The sequence below is a fragment of the Puntigrus tetrazona genome, chromosome 8 (assembly GCF_018831695.1).
Source record: "Puntigrus tetrazona isolate hp1 chromosome 8, ASM1883169v1, whole genome shotgun sequence".
Taxonomy (NCBI): domain Eukaryota; kingdom Metazoa; phylum Chordata; class Actinopteri; order Cypriniformes; family Cyprinidae; genus Puntigrus; species Puntigrus tetrazona.
In genome coordinates, this window is record NC_056706.1 from 15,652,536 (window position 1) to 15,677,475 (window position 24,940).

Here is a 24,940-nt window from a genome sequence, read left to right on the forward strand (position 1 = left end):
GACTGGGACTAGTTTTCACAATTTTAGTGAACACTATGGTTCTCTTGAAATGTTGTTGTTGCAAAGATCGTTTTACACGCAGCCATTTAGAAGATTAAAAGTTATTTATAAATAAATATAACATAAGTAATCAATCCGACAAAACAGCAAAAATATGTAAGTGCTGCCACAAGTCCTGGTTAGTCTAACACAGTACACATAGAATGTTTTTTTTTTTAAATAATAAAAAAAGAAAACGAGTAGACAGAATATGAAAATAATGAAGAGTGCTAGTGTTAGAATGTCATATTTTTTATTAATGAACAAAAAAAAAACATAACAGAAACAAAATAGAGAATGCTAGAGTCAGAGTATAATAATTTTATGATAGCACTATGTCAAACGCAAAAATAAATTAAGAGCTTTGAAAATAAAACCTTTTTTTCTTCTCAGATTAAATAAAATGATAAACAATGGCCAATTCTATTTGTGTAAAATTTGAGTCAACTGTTCTTTAAAAATCAAACATAGAAAAAAGATAAATAAAATGATTTTAAGTATGAAAAAAAAACAAAAACTTTAAGATCTCCCTGAGAACATACATAAATGTAAAATGTAAATGTAAAAATGAACCTGGTTACAACCTATTTCACTTAAGATAGGTGAAACAAGAGAATCAATAAGAAAAACATGCAAGGGAGGACTTTTGCATCCATTTGAGCTGATCACGTATGGCATAAGGACAGAGGGAGGTTTTCTGAAAAGAAAACGAGTGCTGGAGGAAGAAAGCAGTAGTGTGTATAAACAGTTAGGTCAGTTAGTTATGCACTGTTAATGGTGAGAATCCCCTCTCTACAGTCACTGAGTCCATGTGAAGGCCGCAGCGCCGTGTTCAGTGTTGAAACAATAGCTGTACTGCAAAACAAACAGAAAACAAAACGAATGATGACTTTGGCGATTCAACTGGAAACAACGGTATTAACAGTGATTTTCTTTTTTTTTGTTTGCTTTGCATTACATTGTTGCTCATCGTCTATACCGAAAGCAGCATAAAAGTTAGCATTGCATCAGTTCATCCAAAAGCAGCCGTTGCACCTCGGCCTTCTGCTCTCTCCAAAGCTTTTATTTCGGTATTTGCTTAGTAAATCCTGCTGAACGGCGCCCTCGTGTGTCCACATACACAGCCACTAAATCATTCATACTGAATATCAAATTCAAACACGCGAAGCTGCCGTTTTTCGCAATACATACAATCTCATGACTTACCACTTATTTAAGCTTACAGCTTATCTAATACGATTATTACATCTAGAGGCGCCGAAACTCGGTCTAAATACAGTGCAGGAAGAAGTCCCTGCTACATTTTAACACGGGACAAACAACAAAGAATTATTTTGATTATTTTGAATCACTAACCCCTGCTTCTACCTTCAGCTACATTCGGAATAACACTAACTAATTAAAATAAGTAAATAAAATAATAATAATAGAATTATATTAAATAAAAGTACATTACAAAATTGTATTTTCTCAAACAAAAAAAAATGTAAAATAATATAAAAATAATGGAATTCACTTTGAATGGATGTAATGTGTTTAAATAAATAAATAGAAGGACAAAAATGTTTTAAAATGCCCTTGTAAGATGTTATGCAGATTCAAGGCACTAGGTGATGCTGGAGGATCACACAACGACCTTGTTCTTCCTTTCACAAATCTCTCTCTCTCTCTCTTTCCTTCATCTACCTGCAGCAAAACTGCAAGTTCCACCAACATGTCACATGTCACACGCCGCTTAGTTATAATAAAAAGTCACACACAGCACCCGACTAAGTAATAAATAAACAAGTATGTGTGTGTGTGCGCGCGCACATGTATAAATGATGGATGGGAAGGAATGGGCTGTTATCACAGAGTGCATGTATCACTGCCTGCCATTTTTACACAGGCCTGTGACAGGACAGTGACACGCGGAACATGGGCGGCAGCCTCCGAGATGAGCAGATCTTCATTTCCTGTTCCTGCTCAGAGCAGGTGAAAATGTGTGACATGTTGTCTTCATTAATTCCCCCTTCATTTAAATATCTACCCGTCTGCTCTCTGGGTGTCCTCTCAGTCTCTTTCTCCCTCACGTGACCAAATGTACAGTCGGGAACACACACACACACACACACGATCTTTAGAAACACACTATAGCATGTGATTGGTCTTGTCTGGTTTAAAGTGTGACACTTTCATACATGCATGAAATCACATATCGTGCGCATATATATTTATATTATCATATTTTCTATCTAGGTAGCAGAAAAAGAAACGCGCGCGCACACACAAACACACACACGCACACACACACCCGAATCATTAGCCTCCCTTCAATAACATTTTTCAGCTGTGCAAACTACATAAAGACGTCAGCTCAAATCACTAACTAATTAACACTTAAAAAGACACAAATTAGATATGCGTGGCTAAAAGCAATTATAATCTCTACGAGTTTTGCAAATCATTTGGGAAATGAAAAGAATGCGTAATTGCTGGAACCAACATCTTCAACAAAAAAATGGCTCAAGTGATGCTTGTTAGGGAGCAGTCTTATCGACGGACCCGATTGTGATTACGGCGCTTTTCCGCAATTACATGTGCATATGTTTAATGTCACAAAATGCCTCTTTTTAATGAATGTGTTTTTAATAGAATTAGCAATCAGTCAATTACGATGTGCGTCAGGGCCCTGAGCAGAGAAGTTATCATCCAGAGACTAATGAAGGAATACGTGCAGATTCCTACTGGAAATATGTATTCAGCTCCGGGTCTGTAAATGCAACCGAATTATATTATACGCTCACTTAAAACCCGAGACTTCAGTAACACTTTACATTACAGCATCCGTGTTATGCTCATTACATATTGATAAAATTAATTACTACGATAATAACAATTACAGTATGTGATTACGAACAGCTCTGCAAAATAATTCCATTAACATAGATATATTATTTAGTGTAACAGTAGGTAAGCACTGAGACAAAAACTGTTTATAGAATAAAAAAATATATATTCAACTATAAAAATGTACATTTATATCTAAAATTAACCCACACAAACCCAATTATTTATTTTGTGCAACACTATAAGGTTTTATAAATGATATAACTATATCATTTTATCATGATATATTTTGAGAATAGTTATAAAAACGTAAAACAAAAGTTAAAATTGCAATCTGTTTTCTGTTTTTGCAAATTATATATATATATATATATATATATATATATATATATATATATATATATATATATATATAAATGATTTACCAAATACACACATATTTATATCTTTGTCTCTATACATAAGCATGCACATTTTATAAATAAAATATTGTATAAAAAAATAAATCAAATTTTTTATTACACACACATACACACACACACACAAAATAATAATAATAATAATAATAAAACCTGTCAAATTTACTTCCATTTTTTTTATTTGTCCATCTCACACAAGCAATATATGACCAATAGTGACTGATTCAGAGCAAGAGCATCCCGGCCTGCATTTTTGACAGGGTGGCAGGGAAGCCGCGTTCCAGGTCGAAGATGCGGCTGAAGAACAATAGCTGTGGATGCTCTCACACTGATTCTAATTATCAGGGCAGCGCTCCGACTCCGTCGCCGTCAGCCCTGGCTTCTCCATTAATCTTGTGCTGTCGCCCACCTCACTAAACCCAGTGCTGTTACACTATCTCTGCTTTACTTCATCTGCGGAGCCTGCGTTAGGCTGTAATTAATGAATCCCCCTCCCCTCGTGCTAGGTCTGCTGCTTCTAATCACAGCCTGCTTCGAGGAGAGATGCGCCATGAAAAGTGTTGATGGGGGGTGGGGGGGGTGTTTTCACATAATTTATTCCAGATATTCGATAATGACTTGTAATGAAATGAAAGCTATTATCAGTCTAGTGTGTCACCAAGTTCATTTTCTTTTGTTTTTAACAAAAAAAAATAAAAAAAATCTGGATTCGCACTGCTGCTTATTTGTACAATTTTATTGCATTACTGTTAGAACTATTATTTGTAATATAAGTAACAATTTGAGCACTAATGAAACTTTTAGTTACTTCAGGGCAACTGCCTGCTCTCTCATTATGCCATTTTTGGAGCTTAAAAATATTCCTAAAATTGTAAATGTTTAATATATAATATATACATAAATATAAGTAATACTACTACTACAACTACTAAAACTTTTTTTTTAGATAATTAGTTGTAAGTTGCGAGATGTAAAAAAAAAAAAAAATAATATTATATATATATATATATATATATATATATATATATATATATATATATATATATATATATATATATATATATGTACACACACAAATCCACATATTTGAACTTACTTCCTCTTCAATCTGTTGTGGTGATTTGATAGCAATGTTCAAGAAACGGACTGGATCTATCTGGAAATAAAAGGAAACACGACATATGAAAACAGACAGAGGAAACATTATGGTGATGACCATGGTTAAGTAAGCATGCTTAAGATCTTTAATCCCCTCTCTCGCTCTCATTCTCTCTCTGACAATAAGAACAGAGCTCTTGTGACAGGGGCCAAATGGCCCTCCATGAGCCAGCTCTGCCTGGCTGCATGCATTCATCTGCAACAGATCCATTACAGTAGTGATGAAGGCTCGTGCAGCACTGACTCCACATCACAGCTCAACATCTGTGCGGGATGGGGGTCTAGCAAAAGTTTGGTTTCATCAATACTAACAGATCTTGAGCATCAGGGTCAGCCCGACGCTGGCGTAACTCATGGGGCGGGACTGTCTGTCTGAAAACCTGTTATTATCGGTGCCACTATACAATACGGGTCGATTTGTTAACATCAGTTATATTAATCATTGAAAAATACTAAATAAGCAATTATTAATAGTATTTTATGTTAATTTCAACCTTCACAAAACATTATTAAAATCTAACTTTTTATCTATTAATAATATTTAATGAACCTGAGATAACACAAGCCAACAATAAACGTACATTTTGTTATGCAATATATTTTATATTATATATTTTATTCTAGTTATATACTATATGTTATGTATTATATATTTTTATGAACTATTCTGTATTATTAATGCAACAGTCATGTTAACAACTATAATAATAATAATAATAATAATAACACTAATAAATTATCAAAATTAAACACACACACACACACACACACACACACACACACACACACACACACACACATATATATATATATATATATATATATATATATATATATTCTTTATTATATATGTATAATATTATATATGTATGTATATAAATGTTAACAAATATGAATAAGTCCTGTAACAAAGGTATTGTTAATGCTGTCTAATGCATAGTTAGGTAAAGGGTTAACTATTTTAATAATAATAATAATTATTATTATTATTGTTATTTTTTTATATTAAAAGAAGCACTTACTTCATCTCTGGATGTGGAGGTAGATTTTTTGGAGATCATAAAGGGTATATCATCCATAGCTGGAAAGAGACATAAATATATAAGTGATAATCAAGTGATCATTACTGAAAAAAACAAGGGGAGAGGGGGGACCTCCTGCATATAACATCAAAATGTAATAGACATGAAACATTTGAACTGAATTTTTTATTAAAAAAATCAAATCACCAAGAACAACGATCAAATACACAATCATTAAACATGAATATTTGCCAACTCCAATACTGACCAATCAGAGGTCAGCGTAATAAAATGCGATATAAAAATAAACATTCAAATATTCCAAACAAACTCTTTCAATATGGAGTACTGTTCTCTATGTTGCGAAAATGCTTTTGACTTAATCTAATGGTCGAAAATAGCAGAACACTGAAAGTTCCCGAATCCCCTCGGAAACTCGCTCAGACAAAGCGAGATGAAAGCCTTTTTTATCCTCCACTGTATTTGAGGGCCCCCCCCCCCACTCGCTCTCCTCCCTCTTTCCCTGTTAATTACTCTTGATTATTCCTGATCCTGTCTTGTCAGGGAGACGTTCGACTCCAAAAACAAAGCCCCACTCGCACACGTCGAAAGAAAAAGGGGAAAGAGAGAGACAAAACATTCGCCGGATATCAATTTGCATGAAAATGAGCCAGAGTGTTCGGCTCTCTGAGAGAAAGCGAGAGCGAGAAAGAAAGAGAGAGGTGGATTGAAAGAGGACTTGCCAAGAGTGCGGTGGTATAATTAGCATTCTACCAAACAAACGAGCTTCAACAGAGCTATAATTAAGCAGGCCTGTAATTAAGTGTATGCCCTTTATCATAATGATCATGGTTAAAGCGCCTTTGATGGCTGCCAGTGGGTTATTAACGGCGTAACCCTGCGCCACACGGCGCCCACGCAAGAATCAGGGTGTCACGACTGTCAGGCTAAAGAGCGCCCCTTTGTTTATCAAATACATTAGAGCCCAAATTAACACAGGGTGACACGAGCACACAATAGCTCCCATTGACTGAACTGGAGAAAAATGTCCATCCCCATAAAAAAAAAAAAAAAAAAAAAAAAAAAAAAATCAGAAAGTGCCCAACTTTGCTCATGGAAAACATGTTGAGTATGGCATGCTAACAGAAGCGCTATACATTAGCAAGCGCGCATGGGATCTGCTGGAATGGAAACCGGAGGACCTCTTCTCGTAAGTTACCTGGAGGTCGACGGTGTAACGTTCGCAGCTGAAGGCGGAAAGAATATCTTAAACTGTCATATGGTTTCATTAGCTTGGCAAAAGCTGAATACTTCTTTGTCCTTAACTCTTCCACGGTGTGTCCGGTATACTTAATGAATATTTGAACATATGAGATGTCTTGGGAGAAAAAGGTGAACATGTTATAAATGATGGCGCTTGTCAGCACATCCTGGCAAAGAGGTTGGTACAATATGATTCACTTACAAAAGTATTTGAGTCAGTGATGTGCTTTTCTTTTATTTTTTGTATGAATTCATTCAAAAAGACAATTAAATGTAGTTATAAATAAAATAACTTAAAAATGATGCATGTTTTTGATTTAAGAACTTTTTACATTTTTTTTAAATTAAGTCAAAATGCCAAGGTGATGTTCAAACACGTAATTTAAAAGAATGAAATCTGTGAGGAAAAAAAAAATAGTAGTATTTTGGTCTAAATTATATGAGAATAAAAAAAACCTACACAACTTGCGTTTAAAAATATATGTAATTATTACTTCACTTTTGATTTATTTTTGATTATTTTAACATATTTATGTTTGATTATTATTATATTTTTATGACAAGGCATAGTAATTCATATTTTCAACTTTTCTTGAATATAGTATGAAATATATATACAGTACCGTGCAGTACAGTACCGTTTAAGCAGTTGTGGGAAAAAAAAGCTGTAAACAAAGAATGCTTTCAGAAATATAAATAATGATAGTTTATTTTTGTCAAAATACAAAGTGAGCGAACAAAAGAAAAAATCTAAATCAAATCAATAATTGGTGTTACTTTTTTCCTTCAAACCAGCATCAATTCTTATAGGTACACTTGAACAAAGTCAAGTTTACGATCAAACAATTACACCAAACAAGTGCTAATGATCATCAATGTCACAAGTTGAAACCCTGTCATGAACTGAAACAGAAACAGCTGTGTAGGAGGTTTAAAACTGGATGAGGAACAGCCAAACTCTGCTGCCAAGGTGAGGTTGTGAAAGCTTCATGTCATGACAAGATTGAGCACAGCAACAAGACACAAGGTAGCTATACTGCATCTTTCCCAGACAAAGATTTCAAAGCAGACTGGGGTTTCAAGATGTGCTGAAGAAGCACAAAGAAATTGGCCACGTTGAGGATCGTACATGCAACTTAGTGCAGCAGATAAAAGACACATCAAGCTTATTACCCTTTGAAATCGGAAGATGTCCAGTAGTGCCATCAGCTCAGAACTGGCAGAAACCAGTGGAACCCAGGTATACACATCTACTGTCCGGGCAGAAGTGGTCTTCATGGAAGAGTTGCAGTCAAAAAGTCATACCTCCGACATGGGAAAGAGGCCAAGCAACTCAAGTGTGCATGAAAACATAGGAACTAGGGTGCAGAAAAATGGCAGCAGGTTCTCTGGACTGATGAGCCTATTGAAATATTTGACTGTAGCAGAAGGCAGTTTGTTCGTTGAAGGGCTGGAGAGTGGTACAATAATGAGTCTCTGCAGGCAACAGTGAAGCATGCTGGAGGTTCCTTGAACGTTTGGGGCTGCATTTCTGCAAATGGAGTTGAAGATTTGGTCAGAATTAATGGTGTTCTCAATGCTGAGAAATACAGGCAGATAATTATACATCATGCAATACCACCAGGGAAGAATATGATTGGCCCCAAATTTATTCTGCAGCAGGACAAACCCCAAACATGCAGCCAAAGTCATTAAGAACTATCTTCAGCCTAAAGAAGAACAAGTAGTACTGGAAGTGATGGCATGGCCCCCACAGAGCCCTGATCTCAACATCATCGAGTGTGTCTGGGATTACATGAAAAGACAGAAGGATGTGAGAAAGCCTACATCCACAGAAGATTAGTTCTCAAAAATGTTTGGAACAACCTACCAGCCGAGTTCCTTCAAAAACTGTGTGCAATTGTACTAGAATAATTGTTGCTGTTTTGAAAGCAAAGAGTGGTTAAAACACTGATTTTGGTCATTTATGAAAATGTTTAACACTTCAAATGTTGACCTGTCTAAAACATACACACACATATATACACACACACATATATATACACACATATATATATATATATATATATATATATATATATATATATATATATATATATATATATATACATACATATATATACACATATACATACATATATATATATATATATATATACACATATATATATATATATATATATATATATATACATATACATATATATATATATATATATATATATACAACTGACAATAAAGTTTTATCGTATATCTCATTCTATGTGGTAGAAAAAAAAAACATTTGCATTTTATCAATGCTGAATTATCTTACAAGTGCTAAAAATCGAGAGAATAATATGCAAGGATAAACCATGTCACCGCATCCATTAAAGATCTACTCAAGCAGCTTCTTTAGACCTCCCTATGAATTTTCCCTATGAACTGCATTTTGGATACTACCTTTACGGCCATTAGACAGGCCTCAGGGAACGTATCACTCGGCTCTAGAATGGACTATTGAACAACAAAGAGCTTCAAGAGGTCATTTCACCAGCAGGGCTCAGGTAATTGAAAAGAGGATGATAACGACTTGTTTCGGTCCATAAAAACAAGTGAATAAACATGTGCTAAAGCATCACTGAACAACAGCATGAGGTAAGAGAGCAAGACTGATGAATTGGCACACGTCAAATGGATGGAGGTGGGACTTGAAGGCCAGAGTGTTCTCTTTTATTGTTCAACCATTGCCTTTCAATCAGATTGCGCTTAGTATTCGCCTGCCATTCATACTGGCTGTCCCACACTGACACACACATACATGCACACACTTTTGCACACATTCATGGCCTGATGGGAAGATTTGGGGGCGATTGTAAGGAGAGAAAAATAGATGTGAGTTTGAGGTCATGTTGGGGAGGAGTGTTGAGGTAATGTTTGTCCAGACTGCTGTTGCCTGGACTGAAGTCGTAAAGGTAAAGTATGGCGCCTGGCAGATTCAGCTCAAATAGGTTAGACCACAGGCAGCCTGATATATACACACTCCTCTGAAAGAGCATAGCTGAGATTATGGAAGCATCTTTAAATGGTCTGCTGTTACAAATGCAACAAAATGAAAAATGTTCGCAAAATATTCACCTATATAGTAAATGGAAATCGTTGGGTGAGATAACATTATGGAACTGAATCCATGGGACTTGGTGGTTCATACTCAAATCAGCGGGTGCCGTCACTTTAAGAGGCTATGGATTAAAAGTATTAATGTTGTAAATAATATCCACTTTCTTGCACAGATCAATTGATCACTCTGCTCCGGTGAGTGAATAAAGGTCCCCTGTAGCTTTTGTGATGCATACATCCTATGACATCCGCCAGGGCGGCTTCTAGTTTATACAGTCAGCAGAAGGGAGATAAAAGTGTATAATGTTTGAAATATGGATGTTTTTCATATAAAAACACAGGTGGCTTTTATTAATCTCTCTGACTCATGTGAGGGATGTTTTATTACAAATACGTTCACGTTATTTCACGTCTTCCGAAGTGTAACGGCTACCACCTGTTTAAGCCCATTCAAAGGTTTGGAGGGCCTTGAACAAAATTCCAATTAACCCTTTAATGTTTAAGGTTGTAAAAATAATATTGTTCAATTGATGGAAACAAGTCATGTTCAACCGATGCCCAAACACAATGCTGTTATCCTGGTAAATCTTAAGCTAAACTTAGCAATGCAAAAAGAAACCAAATTTACTGGTTCACATGCACACTACAAAACCGTAATAAATTCAATTTAAAAAGTATTATAGACTGGTATGTCTTTATTATAGTGTGTGTGTGTGACTATCGATTAATAACAATTGATCCATTGCCTCCAAAAACAATGTGTGCTTACATAGTATATATTGTCATATACATTTTACATATGCAACATTTTACATTCATTTTAAGTTACAAATTGCATGAGAGAGGTTGATATACAAACACACACACACACACACACACACACACACACACACACACACACACACACACGACCTTGATTTGCCAGACACATTACACTGCACTCTTAAAAGTTGAGCAACAGGAACTGGCTGTGACCAAAGCCCCTTGTAAGTACAAAAGAGCTCGTTGATCTTTACAGGACACAGATTTGAAGTTCAATGTTGCATGATATCTGTGTATTCACAACAAATACTACAATAGGGATTTTCAGTCTGCCAATACTTGACATGCGGTTAGACCTGGTACACAGGCACTATCATGACATTAATTGCTGATTAGAGCGGTGAGTTCAGCGCTGGGAACGGTTAGAGTGAGTGAATGATGAGGGTGTGCTGAAGTAAGTATGAGTGTGGCTATGAGGATCATTGCCTTATTAATAGCTGTGTCAGGTGTTGTGAAAAATTTGGGCATTGTCATACCCACAGCCCCCGAGCCCTGACGGATGGCTGCTGCAGGCAGAGAAGACTTCCCTTACATGCTGCTATGAGCTCTAATCCTTCACACTTCCATTGTTGGATGCACTGTCACACAGGACTTCCGCCAGCCACACTCACCACACCGCCACGCACACACATCAGATTTATACGTAAGCTAATGTTAAAAGACTGAAAGATGGAGGAGTCGGTCAGCCAGTACGGTGCAGTTCATGAAACAAAAAATAATTTCTTCCCCAGGAGGGGAAAAAATGGTGAGAAAGAGAAAATCAGTGAATTTGAAATAATTCTTTAGGCTACGCTAACTAAAACAGACAGTTTGTAACAGTTCAAAGTAGCAAACAATTTACTTTAATTTGTTCTTCAGTTTGATGGGCAGAGGAAAACCCTAAAACCTACAGTAACCATACAAATGCATAACTGTTTGAAATTAGTACACTTGACTGTTCAAAAGCAGAACTTTTTTCAATAATAGTAATAATAATAATAATAATAGTAATGTAATAGTAATAGTAATGTTTTTTTCAAACACCAAAATAAACATCAGAATGATTACTGAAGGATTTTGCTGTCAAAGCTTGCAGTGCTGTGCGCCAGGCTCATGGGTCAAATGTACTTATGCTTTCAATAAAAGAGCAATCTCTGGACCTTATGGGCCGGTTGCAGTTTGTAAGTGATGCACTGCTTCCCCATGCTCTTACTTGATATTGTAAAGGGCATGATAATGCCACCATGGGACCGGGAGGAACAGGTAAGGGTTGAACTGGCTGATCAGGACATTTAGACTCTTTTATGCAATTCAGTTCGTCAGGCATCCACTCAGGTTTACAGATGTCCTTTTCACATCTGTCCACTCAGAAAAAGTATGCCTCTGTCCTGTGTGTGGAGATTGGCGAAGGACGCAATATAGCCTATCCCTCTGACTGAGATGAAATCAGGATTTTACAGTACTTACATCACTGTACTCAAAAAGAGTGGTGGATTACAGGCAATCATTCAAGTTGTTAATCCAGAAATACGTTTATGCATATGGAGTCAGGATTGGTCTGCGGCCATCGACCTGAAGAACGCATACTCTCTATTCTGCCGCAACACAGACCATTTCATTTCTTTCGGGCATATCAGTACAAAGTCCTCCTCTTTGGGCTGTCCCTGTCTCCCCGGGTTTTTAACAAACTTTGCCTTGGCCCCTCTTTGGAAAAAACGGCATCCAGATCCTCAACTATTCTCGAAGACTGACTTATATTTGCTCTGTTGTGTGAGGACAGGCTTCTGGTGCTACGGCACCTCAGCCATCTGGGGCTTTGGGTCAATGGCAACAAGCTCTTCTCCGTGCAGAGCATCTCCTTTCTTGGTATGGAGCTGGATGGACGAGCATACACAGTCACAGGTCCCTCTAAAACTCATCACTTGTTGCTCTCATCGCTTGTTGCAACTCACCAGCCATCTCCACCTCTGGAGTCAAACATGGCTCAAATGCATGCAGAGAGGACTCCCATAGATGTTTGGTCAGTGCTGTGTTTTCTTGCCTACAGGATAAGCTGGAGAGTGTCCCCCTCTACTTTAAAAGTCTATGTTTCTGCTATTGCGGTTTACCGTGATGCAGTAGACGGGCGTTCCTTGGAAAGGCATCACCTGATAGTTAGATTCTTCAGGGGTGCGAGAATGTTGAATCCTCCAAGACCACACCTCATCCCTTCATGGGACCTTGTCATTGTTTTTTCAGGACTACGGGGGATCCCTTTGAGCTGCCTAACTCAGTTAAGCTGAAGTTTTTGTCTTTCAATACTTTGCTCCTGGTTGCGCGTTACTTCCATGAAGAGAATGGGAGACTAACACTATTTCCACATCTCTGGGCCTTACACACTGGGTGCAGTTTATGAGCGATGCACTGCTTCCTCATACTCTGACTCAGGGCACAATATTGCCAATGCGGAACCAGAAGGAACAGGTAAGACCTGATGATTTGTCCCTTGAATTCGGTCTGGCAGACTCTCACATTACCTTAAGACCCCGACCTAGTTCTGTGCCCAAGGTTTCCACTACTCCCTCCCGGGTCCTTGCTTTGCTGTGTCCAGTTCGTTTCTTGCGAGTTTCAGGAACTCTTTGTCTGCTTTGAGGGACAGCAGAAGGGGAATACTGTCTCCAAACAGAGGTTGTCTAATTTGGTGGTGGATGCCACCACATTGGCGTACCAGTCACAAGGTGAGCCGTGCCCCCTAGACACCTCTCTAACAGACATATGTAGAGCTGCAGGCTTGGTGACATCCAATACCTTCGCATGATTTTATCATCTCTGTAAAGATCCCATGTTCTCTTGTGTATTGAGTAACATTGGGTAACTTGGAGTGGCAAGTAGTTGGCTTGCGGCGCCATACCTTAGGTATCTGTATGCCTTTTTTCCTAGTAGTTCCCCTCTTGAACACTCGGTCCCCTGTTGCCTTGCAGCTCAGACTAGTCGGAGTAGTTTGAGCTGTCATCCTCTTCGGACCTGGCATCCATGTCTCTAAACTCCACAGTTTCTGCCTAACCGTGTTCCCCTTTTATACTACTTCAATTTACACATGATTATTATATCATTGCGCTCCACCCTCAACGGTTGCTTTAGTGTCCCTGGAGGGCCTGCTATTCTGGCCTGCAGGGCATTTGGATGGTTCCTTATTGAGCTTTCATTTATCTGATACGCACGTCAGCATTTGTAATGCAGTTTAGGTCAATGAAATAGAGGCTTAGTTACTAACTAAAGGGAATGTGTCTGTTACTATTGTAACCCTCATTCCGTGAAAGAGTAAACTTTTAAACTTTACGTCCCTCACCATCTTTAACTGTGCTAAATTGTTGGGTTGCGACATACATCAGAATGAGTGGTTACATGTGGCCATCTTGTACACCCGTATGTATGGGTGAGTTGTTTTGCATGCAAATTCCACTCGCCAATTCTCATTCAGCTCAGAGGAGATTGGGTTCCCAGGTGGGACCCCTTAACAACAGTAAATGACTTAATGTTTCCGTTCCCTCCTTCAGGGAATGATGAGAATTACACAAGTAACCAAGGCTTTATTTCGTTGTTTTTTTAAATGTAATTTAATTTGTTTATTTTATATAAATATTATATATAATATTTGATCTGTATTTTTAAATCAAATAAAAGCAGAATTGGTAGGCATAAGACACTTCTTAATAAAAAAATTCTCTAATATTAAAACTCCCAGTAAATCAATATGATTGAAAAAATCTATTATTTTTTAATTAAATAAAAATAAATATATAGATAAAAAGAAACAAACCAATTAATAGCTACATAAACATTTTATAAAATTAAGATAAAGATAAAATAAAAAGTTATACAAATCATACTTCCACAATAATTTTAGAACATTTCTAAAATGTGCAGTCAAACGGTTATATATAAAAATGATAAATAAATTATCTTAAATCATATATCACGTGCATGCACACACATACATACACACAAATCCTGGCTGTGGAACTATGTAGATTTAATTTTTTCTTTGGTTTTAGGTTTAAATGTCATGATAAACCCATCATTATACTATATTCTATAGTATCCTACATCCAAGCCATGTAATAAGTAATTAAGGCTCTTTTCATACACCTATTCAGACCTTCCCTTACCCTAAACTTTTCACCCCTAACACACATTTAATCTCTTCACACCCACAGCTGACAACATCCAGCCAAACCACAGGAGAGCAACAGCAGACTGGGTCTGAGTCACTGCAGCAGCAGCAGGTCATGCATAAAGGACAATAGTGCAAGTGGATGTGAAATCTGGAGTAGCTGATAGGAAGAGAAGCGTTACCCAGTGGGTGTGGACTGCAGATTGGACTCACTGACACACAGGCTAAGCAGAAGGATCGCTGGGTTGAATGGGATATTTTAACCCTAGGGAAATCCCAACAGCTCTCTCAGCACACAGACTGTCCTACAGAGACAAACCTTCTTGCCTTTAAAGAAAAATTGTGCCTGCCGCCTGAAGACATCTTAGAGACATATTGTCGTTTATTTTGTTGCCCGGGTTTGCCATCTGTGCCATTCCAATAGAGGCTGCTGCCTGGTGAAGCCAGAGCCTGGTCGAGGAGGTCTGCCCGAGCCCCTCCAAAGCCCAGCCTGGTCATTAGTCAAATTGCCTAATGAGAGAGAATACAAATGGCCCCCTGCCCTGACAGGAGGAGTTTTGGAAGTGTCAGCGCTCCTGACCCGTGCTATGAGAACAGATGATGGCTCGCTGCTATTTTCAGCACCTTTTAATGACTCTGTCGTGGCCCTTGCCATTCCTCCTGCTTTCGTCGGATTTTCGTCTTTTATTCATTTTCCGTTTTAACTTTCTATCATTGTATCACATGTAGACAATATTCGAGTGAGAAGAACCCATATTTCGCTTTAAAGCAATGTAGTGCTAAAACTCTGTTGGTCTTTTTCATGGCGTTACAATATATATTATCTACCTGGTCTCATAAACGTACCTTGGTGCACTTATTAGCATGACATGAAATACATACCAACAAGTACATATCACAGCAATTTCCAAAATAAATGTACATTAGAGGCAGTAAACTCCCGACACCTTTTATTATTTTTTATAGAGTTTTGATTAATAAAGCGTAATTTTCACACAATTACTTGAAGACTTCAAAACAATATTAATATGCTGGGAGAACCTGAGCATCACACATATCCAACTTCATATCTATGGGTTTTCATAGACAAGTTTGTTGGGTAACTTACAGGAAACAGAGATGTACTTGAGAGGCAAAGAGCTCTGGTACTACAGTTCAGCCAAACAGTTCAAATCTGCATAAAAGGTAGTGAAAATAGCACAGTTGCATCAACAATGCGTTTTTATGTATGTTTTGCAGTTGTTTTTGGTTTTGGTGTAGGGCATATTTGAAACGCTGATGGACTATTTTAATGATGTCTGGGCCTTGAATGTGTCAGTTTCGTCCTGTCTATGCAGGTTCAGAAAGCTCCTGGATTTCATCCAAAAAATATTTTTGTTCCAAAGATAAGGATTAGGAATGTCAAGTAGTGAATAATTAACAACAACAATACTAATAACAACAGTGAACAGTGAACTACAGTGAACTATCCCTTTAAACCTATTCACATTCACTTTGCTTATAAAGAAAATAATACATATTTTGTAATAGACTAAACGTCCAATAGGTTTGTCATGAGGTTTGAATAAATTATGACTTTATGAGTGCATAAAGGTTAACGAGTGAGAGAAAGAAAGAGAGAGAGAGAGAGAGAGAGAGAGAGAGAGAGAGAGAGAAGGGGGCAGGGAAGATGTATTAAGTTTATTTAGTAGAGAATTGTTATTTTTCCGTCTGGTTGACAAGTAGCCCTTGAAATCTGGTAGAGGGTTGGGTGCCAGTAGGCATCACCCACTGGGCAATGATCTATCTGTCTTCCAGAGTAAAGAGAAGCCAAATGCTCCAGTAGATGCCTGGCATTGAGCACACACTTCAGATATGCTGTAATGTAACATAATTCCAGCAGCTATCGGCCATTCCATTCAGAAAGAAAGGTCATAAAACATAACCTCTAAGTAATAATAATCTCCAATTCTCCATGTGGGAAGCTGACGTATCAATTTGTCCTAGGGTGTGACAGACAAATATAGAAAAAAAAATATTTATATTTAACCCTCCCCCAAAAAAAGATATAAACACAGTAAGACACAATAAAAACAAACAAACAAATGTACATAAAAAACAAGCAAAAAAACTATATATTATACTATATGTATATCTATAAGTAAAAACAAAATGTACAGAATTTTTTTTTATGAAAAATAAAACCAGCTGAAAAACCCCAACTATTTTAGACAATTTATGTAAAACTAAATTAAAAGACAAACAAAACAAAATAAAACACAATGAAATAAAAAGTAAATATACATAGAACATAAAAAATGAAATAAAATAAAATAAGCAAATATACAAATAAACAAAATAAAGAAGAAAAAAATCTACAAAATCATTTAATATATAAAAGCAGGGGTATGAGGTGGAATCAAACTCCAGTTTGAACCAAGCAATTGAACCAAGTGTTAAAACCTCCTAAGATAAGTGGTCTAGGGATTAGTCAAGTGCACTGGAGAGATTAGTACTAGCTCTGGCATGTGATAGGTCTAGCGGTACTGTAATGCTAGCATAGTGATCTGGAGTTGTTTTGAGACTCTAAGTAAATGAGCTTGGCCTCTCCAGAGCACGCATGAACGGCAGAGCTGGCAACGGACCCGCCGCTAAATTGCGTGTGCCGGATGGGCCGCAGCAGAAGGCACAATTACACCAAATCCCCTCTTAATTAGCGGTTCTGTGGGTATGCTAACTCACCATGCTGGAGCAGGAGGTAGGGCGGACTTGGAAAAGGATGTTGAACCGCACTAGAAAGAGAAGCAAATTAAGGCAAGAAAGCGACGTAAGGGTCACGCGATAAGAGTCTGTGCGCTGTATTTGTACGCTACGGTCCGTACGAGAGCTACTTTGAGCGGAGCTAGCATCCCATACCTCCACTTAAGTTTCACTGGCACCCTACAGTAGACAATCACTGGCACGGAGCCCCGATAGATCCCCTCAGCGCTGGGGAGTGTTATTAAGTTTTCCATGTTGGCGGCTGCAGGGCGATGTAAAGTGGCACCTCGGCCTGGTGAGTAATGATGTGTGCCAGGACTCAGGCAGGAGGGATGACAGCATGAGAGGCCTCGTTGGCAGCCACTGGTGCAGCCATAGGACCATTCATCATCTCCTTAAACCAATCCACCAATGCTGCGCCGCCATTCCTCATTAATTATGTTAATCATTCTAGCATTACGTTGGTTGTCACATAAGGCTCGCTAGACACTGTAGATCAGATGTGTCATTCAGATGCGAGTATGTGCATAAGGTTTGACAGCTGCAGTTTGGCCTAACTAACAGAGGAAGTATGACACCGAGCTCCGAACGAAGCAACTGTGTAGGCAATCACGGACGGCCAAAGATGTCTGGATTTATATTTTAAGAGCCGAAAACATGGTGTCTATGGTAATGTTTCAAACCATAAAATTACTGTAAAAACGTGATAAAGAGATGAGTCAGATGTATAAGCTACTATATTGATTTAAATTTGGGCTATATGAGCGAACAAAAACTGCAGAGGGCTTTATTGAAAATGCTAACTGTTCATTCGCCAGCAGGAGGCGCTTTTGGAATAGAGTGGTTTCCCTTGTAATGTCAAAACTTTTATTGGTTAATAAAGTTACTAAAGTCATTCAGTCAAGAGCAATGAGTGACTTTCTCTTTTTCTTTTGTTGTTTGCTTCACTTTTATAATGTAGTTGGCGGCAGCAGGTTTTTGCTTTAAGATCTGATTCACAAATCAAATATCATATCCATATTTTCAACTGTTCACGTTCATTTAGGATAGTGCTTTTCAAACTTTTTCACAGTGGCGTACCCCTGGGGCATTTACCATTCTTCTGAGTAGCCCTCAGGGATAAGGGATAATATTTTCCACCTTAAATTGATTTACAGCATTTTATTTACCATAGGCACAGTTTTTTAGCCTTATTCACCATGTATCATGTTTTATGTCATTATCTTACCATTTCATTAAGTTTACTACTAATATAATAAATAAAGAAAGAAAAAAATGATGGCAAAACTAAGTGATACTTGTACATTTTAAACTAAAATTGGCAGTAGGTGGCGGGAAATCTCCTTTAAATGATTCAGTAAGGAGGCTGTAGTTATGAGTTATTAATCAATGACTCACAGAATTGTTCAAAGCTAAAAATGTCACCAAAAACGCCATTATTGCTTGGAGACGCACACCAGTTCCGTTGCAGATTTCGTTGGAACTATTATTATTCCATTTTAAAACATAACAAACAATACTGACAATATTGTTTTTAATCTGCTATATTTAAAATGTAAAATGTCCACTTCATATGACCTTTTTTTATTGTCACATTCTTTACCAACAAAGGTTTCTTAAATCGATCTCAGTCTAGTCAATATTATTTATTTATGCTATTAAGTAATGCAATTTAGCATATTGCGGCATCCTATCATATGCACTCTGCTTGTGTGGATTTTTCTTGTAAGAAATACATTTTTGGTTTCAATGTTACTTTAAGTACTTTAAGTAAAAAAAAACAAAAACAGCCCCCTTGTACCCCCATTTACATGAATACCGTCCAAGCCAGGCATTGTGACACAATTTTTGTTTATTTAAGTGTGTACATTAAGTCCTTACACAACTTGACATAGCTGCATTTAAAATTGAACTGGAAATTAAGTGCTGGGCGTCCAGCCAGAAGAGAACTGGCCCCCAGCTGAGTCTGGTTTTCCCAACGTTTTTTTTCTTCATTCTGTCACGGATGGGGTTTTGGTTCCTTGTCGCTGTCGCCTCTGGCTTGCTTAGTTGGGGACACTTAATTTCTAGCGATTATCGCCGATTTAATTATACAAAATTAAGTGTTTAATCTTGTTATTATGCATTACTATCTCTCTGTTCTCCTATTTGATACTGTTTAGTCCTTTGACACAATTTGTATCGTTAAAAGTGCTATATATACATATATATATACATATATATACATATATATATATACATATATATATATATATATATATATATATATATATATATATATATATATATATATATATATATATATATATATATATATATATATATATATATATATATATATATATATATATATATATATATATATATATATATATATATATATATATATATATATATATATATATATATATATATATATATATATATATATATATATATATATATATAAAAATTTTGATTAATTGAAGTGATTGATTTAATTCAGCGAGCTTGGAATGTATGCGCACATAAAACAGTCACTTTCAAGTACTCTCTGGAATATTTGCTTGAGTCTGAGTAAAGTCAGAGTAAACATGCATTCAAGTCTGGGACAAGTATATAAAAAACGGTACTTGAGACCAGATTTGAGAGCTGAGTATGAGTCCAAATACCCCAACAATATATATATATATATATATTAGTTAACATGAACTAAGAATAATTAATACATCTAGCATTTATTAATTTTACTTAATGCAAATTTTAGCATTTACTAATGCATTATTAAAAAGTTGTGTTTGTTAACATTAGTTAATGCACTGTTAAGATGTGCACCTAAGTATTCACTCAAGGTCTAAAAAAAATAATTATTTAATTGGTTTCACAACAAACTACAACTTTTCTTGAAAATGGTATAAAAACCAGGATGAATACAAAGAGAACATTTCTAATAACTGAATTATTTTTTAAGAACACTCTTCTTTATTGTTTTCTGAATTATTAACTGAATTATTTTTTAAGAACACTCTTCTTGTTCTCTTATTGTTAACTCTCCTATATGTCATCTTCTCTCATACCTCTTGTACTGTAAAATCTTGAATAGAAAGAAAAAAGACAAAAAAAAAATTAATATGACCTGTGACTATGACACCAAAGAATAAAGGATGTTCATAAATTATGACAACACATACAATAGCATGCTGACTACAATAAGCGTTTATTTTGAGAGCATGGGTGTGGGAATTTGGCCATTGTTTCAGAGAATAAACTCTTCATACAGCTGTAGATGAGTCTCTTAATATATTTTGAGACAAAAGCAGGCGGCACACTTTCAAAACAGCCTTTGGGGGGCCCACTTCCCCCTTATCAGAAATGGCTCCATTCCCCGGAATCTCATTGTGAGTTTAAATCGCACTATGTATTAGGGGCTCGTTAATAACCAACTTAACGAGTCCACAGACCCATTAAAAGATCTTTAAGAGCATATTTGATCATAAATCTCCTTAACCTATATTTAATGGCTGGATTTCGAGGGAAATATTTTTATCAAGTTCTAATTAGATGTGCGATAACAAAGACTGCTGAACATGAGGGCAATGGGAAGGCTAGACAGGCCCATCTATTGAGGACGGCCATGTTTGATAGGCTGGAGACTAATGAAGGAACAGATCTTATTCTGGGCTGGGAGATGGACGGCTGAGGAATGATTCCCCCGGACTGTGATTAGGCCCACAGGCACGTGGTTCTCATTAGTCTTATGCTTGACTTAAATCTCCAAGAAACTTACAGACACATATAGAAAATAATAGAAGAGCACATTTATATTCAAAGTGCAAAATTTTTTTAATTTTTTTTTCATAGGTAATAGTAGTTTATTATCATTAATAATAGTATATTAATATTGTGATTATTATTATCATTATTATTATTATTTATTATAAGTAGTATTAATTATTTAAATATATGGTATAATTATTGAAAAATTCATATGTATTTATACACTATTCTTATTACTATTATATATATATATATATATATATATATATATATATATATATATATATATATATATATATATATATATATATATATATATATATATATATATAAAATGTTTTAATATTTTAATAAATACATTAAATAAAGTCTCCTATACCTCACAAATCATTTAAAATTATTATTCGTAGATAATTATTGTTTAATGTCATGATTTTGAAATAAATCATATTTAGCAAATAAATAACCCTTCAAAATTAAAATGCAATAAATAAAACCAGAAATGTAAATGTAGAATTTTCTGTACTTTAACAATGATTACTCTAATTATTTTGCAATTGCAGCTTAAAAAAAACACGTGAAGAGAGTGATATGGTACAACGAACATATTAGTACAGGTGCCAATACTCTAAAGGAAAAATCCAGTCTTAAATCCAGATTAATCCAGAAACAAAACTTCAGATGTCACATCAGTCATAGGTTTAGTGGTATTTGCTATAATGCACACGAGCCAAGCAAGTTGTAAACCCCCTCTGCATTTTCCCCAGGCTCCCTCTCTGTACGTAGGCCACGGGAATAAATCATTAATGGCTTTTTTGGAAAAGAAGCTGTATGCAGTCTTTCATGCCCTGTCGCCAACCTGAAGTCCTTGGCTCCCTTTCAGAACGGTTTTATTGCCCCGAAATTGCGCGGCTTAAATCGTGTACCCATCGAAAGTAAAACACAGCTGTAAATCTGGTCTATGTCTATCCCCCTCCTATTCCACCCCCCCCCCACCGTCACCCATCAAATATCCATACACAATTCATTTAGGGCAATTTAGCTGATGCTAAACAGAATCAAGGTGAACTTTCAATGGGCCCTCGGCTATGAGAGAGGAGGAGCAGAAAAATGGTGGCCTAGCTTTGGGGGGTTTTAATCAACCAGCTCCTCAAGGCTAGCCATCCAGCCATGGAGCAGCCGCACTTAGCAGATGAGTTTTTGTGTCGCTAGCCCGAGTGCGTGTTCTCTAATCCTTCAGCCTAAAGTGTTTTGGTATTGTAAAATATGGCCACACGGGTGGAGAGAGCTGCCGGGCTACACGAGATTAGAGTCACGATTAAAAGCCTACGGGATCCTCCTCGACTGCCAAGCGCTAGCTATAGCGCTAGTCGCGGCGCAGTCTGCGGTCGGAGATAAGATGGAACTTTTGTTTGAAACCTGATGAGAGGCTTCCTAATGAAAGTGCTGGCCCAAAAATAATCTTTTTTCTCTGTGTTAGTCAATCAAAAAACAGTGTGGTCGGGGACGGTGGTGAAAAAAAAAAAGTGGGGGAAAAAAAAAAGAGAAGTCATTTTGCATAATCAGTGAGCGCCATCTGGAACAATTAACGAAATTCCACAGAACTCGGAGGATCAGTCATATTGGCTTATTAAAGATCCTGAATTATAGGAGCAATAAATCCGTGGAAAAATGAAGCGTACCCCGGCCTGTCATCACTATTTTAACTTCAAATACGCACGAATATTCGATAAGGCTGAAAAGAAGAGATTAATATATGCAAATTAAGTCAAGCATTTAAAAAACCCCCCAACAACTGTCTGCCATTTTTTTCCTGTCTCTTATTACGAGCCTTTATGTTTTATTCATACACCAGCTCACCTGTCATTTCATAAGCTCTAATATTATGGGGGTATTATTAAAGTGCGTAAAGTGGCGCTTTAATTGGAAAGCTCTGTTGCATTTTCCAATTATTTGGAGCAAATTAAAAGCAGATGCACATACTTTAATAAGGGGACTAATATCAGTTCCGGAAAATCAAAAATCATTGTCACTCGCTCTGATATTTTGCAAACTTATAGTAAAACTGAAACATCTCTGTATTTTTATCTCTCCTTCTTCAGTCACCTTTTTAATTGATCTTACTTTAATACACCAAGGAATAATTGATTGCCCTTATATATAATCTTTAATAAAGGGATTATCATTCTTTTTGTGATTAATTCAATAGATATGTTAATGTTACTTACATAGGGGGTATCGAATATCTGTGTTATTATGAGTATCTGTTCCTTGTTTTTTTTTTTTTTATAGACCAGAATTCAGAAGTCAAACCCCTTAACACATATTAAAAAAAGATATTAACAAAGAAACATTTAGAGAGTCACAGCTCAACACCAAGCTCATTTCTAGTATTGCTTCATTAATACTCCCAAAAAAAGAATGTATTCAAAATCCATCACCTCACAGATGTTGCAAACGGACTCTTTTTCACACTGATTCCTTCGCTAATTAGGAAATATTTCCTTCAAGCCATCAAGTTAAATGAAAAATAAATGACATCAAAAATCTGCTCAGCTTCAAAGAGGCGGTGGCGAAACAAAGTAAGAGGTTGTGAAGTCGAAAAAGAGCCAACTTGTTAAAATGAGCGTGGACTGTCAAGTGAATGAAGGTTGCCAAATCTACGTGAATTAGTTTTTAATACTCTGCTAATAAATGTCAAAGCACCGGCACCTCAAATCCGCACATAATGTGGCTGACGATGACAGATTTCCAGACATGTCGAGTCTCCTGCGCTAGGCTAGTCTTTAAAGCGCTGGTCTTTTTTTTTTTTTTTTTTTGCATGTGTGTTTTGTTGGGAAGTGACGGAAGGTTTAATCAAGAAAGCAGGCAATTCATCAATCCTGAAGGAGCTTGTGCTACGAGCCTGACAGAGCGCACATGGTTTTAGCCCAGCTCGAACCTGGCCAGCTGTCAACTTCCACGAGCATACATATATGCACATATGCGAGCGTGCGGAGTCCCCAACGATTAAGGTAAATCCAGCTGTCTGTCTGAAACCCCACACTTGCTCCTCAGGTCATAACTCAATTCATGAAAAAAATTCAATAAAGTCTTTTTATAATAATAATTATAATAATAATCCTACGTTTTAAGTAACAAATAAATGCATAATTAAATTAAACGCATTTTATTAGTAGTAGTAGTATGTGTGCTGGTGAGCAAGAAAAATCCAGCTTTCTGTTTTTCAAATCATAATTAATGAAGAAATTGTAATAAAATTCTAACTAGTAGTTCTAGTAGTAGTAGTAGTATGTTATTACTATTATATGTAACTTTATATGTACATGATAATTTGTGAGTCTATATATATATATATATTTTATTAAAATGCACATATAGCTTATAACGTAATTATATTATAATATGTGTGCATGCTAATTTATAAAATATCTAAAATATATGCAAGCATGCTCATGTAATTATATCGAGATTTATTTATATAAATATGGGTAAGACTTTATTCTAAGGTGTTCTTGTTACATATCGCATGTGCTTACTATTATAATTACAATTAATTATGCTTAATTACAAGCAAGTAACCCTAATTCTAACCCTAACCATAAATCCATGTAGTTAATTAATATTACTCAGTACACACATGTATAATTTACACTGTAACA

The 24,940-nt window shown here is 36.3% G+C and overlaps 1 protein-coding gene across 3 annotated transcripts in view; it reads right to left on the reverse strand.

Moving 5' to 3' along the window:
* The window catches only part of mvb12bb (multivesicular body subunit 12Bb), a 51,671-nt gene that overhangs the window by 3,310 nt on the left and 23,421 nt on the right, over positions 1–24,940 (reverse strand). The window contains exons 8-10 of one of the 3 annotated variants that reach the window (XM_043247217.1): positions 5,468–5,526; positions 4,384–4,443; positions 295–894 (exon numbers count right to left, since the gene is read on the reverse strand). In XM_043247217.1, coding sequence (XP_043103152.1) covers positions 838–894; positions 4,384–4,443; positions 5,468–5,526 — 176 coding nt within the window. In that variant the 3' untranslated portion in view covers positions 295–837. Of the gene's footprint in view, positions 1–294; positions 895–4,383; positions 4,444–5,467; positions 5,527–7,903; positions 8,262–24,940 lie in introns of those variants that run through there. The other 2 variants (XR_006251608.1, XR_006251609.1) reach the window with 2 other exon arrangements.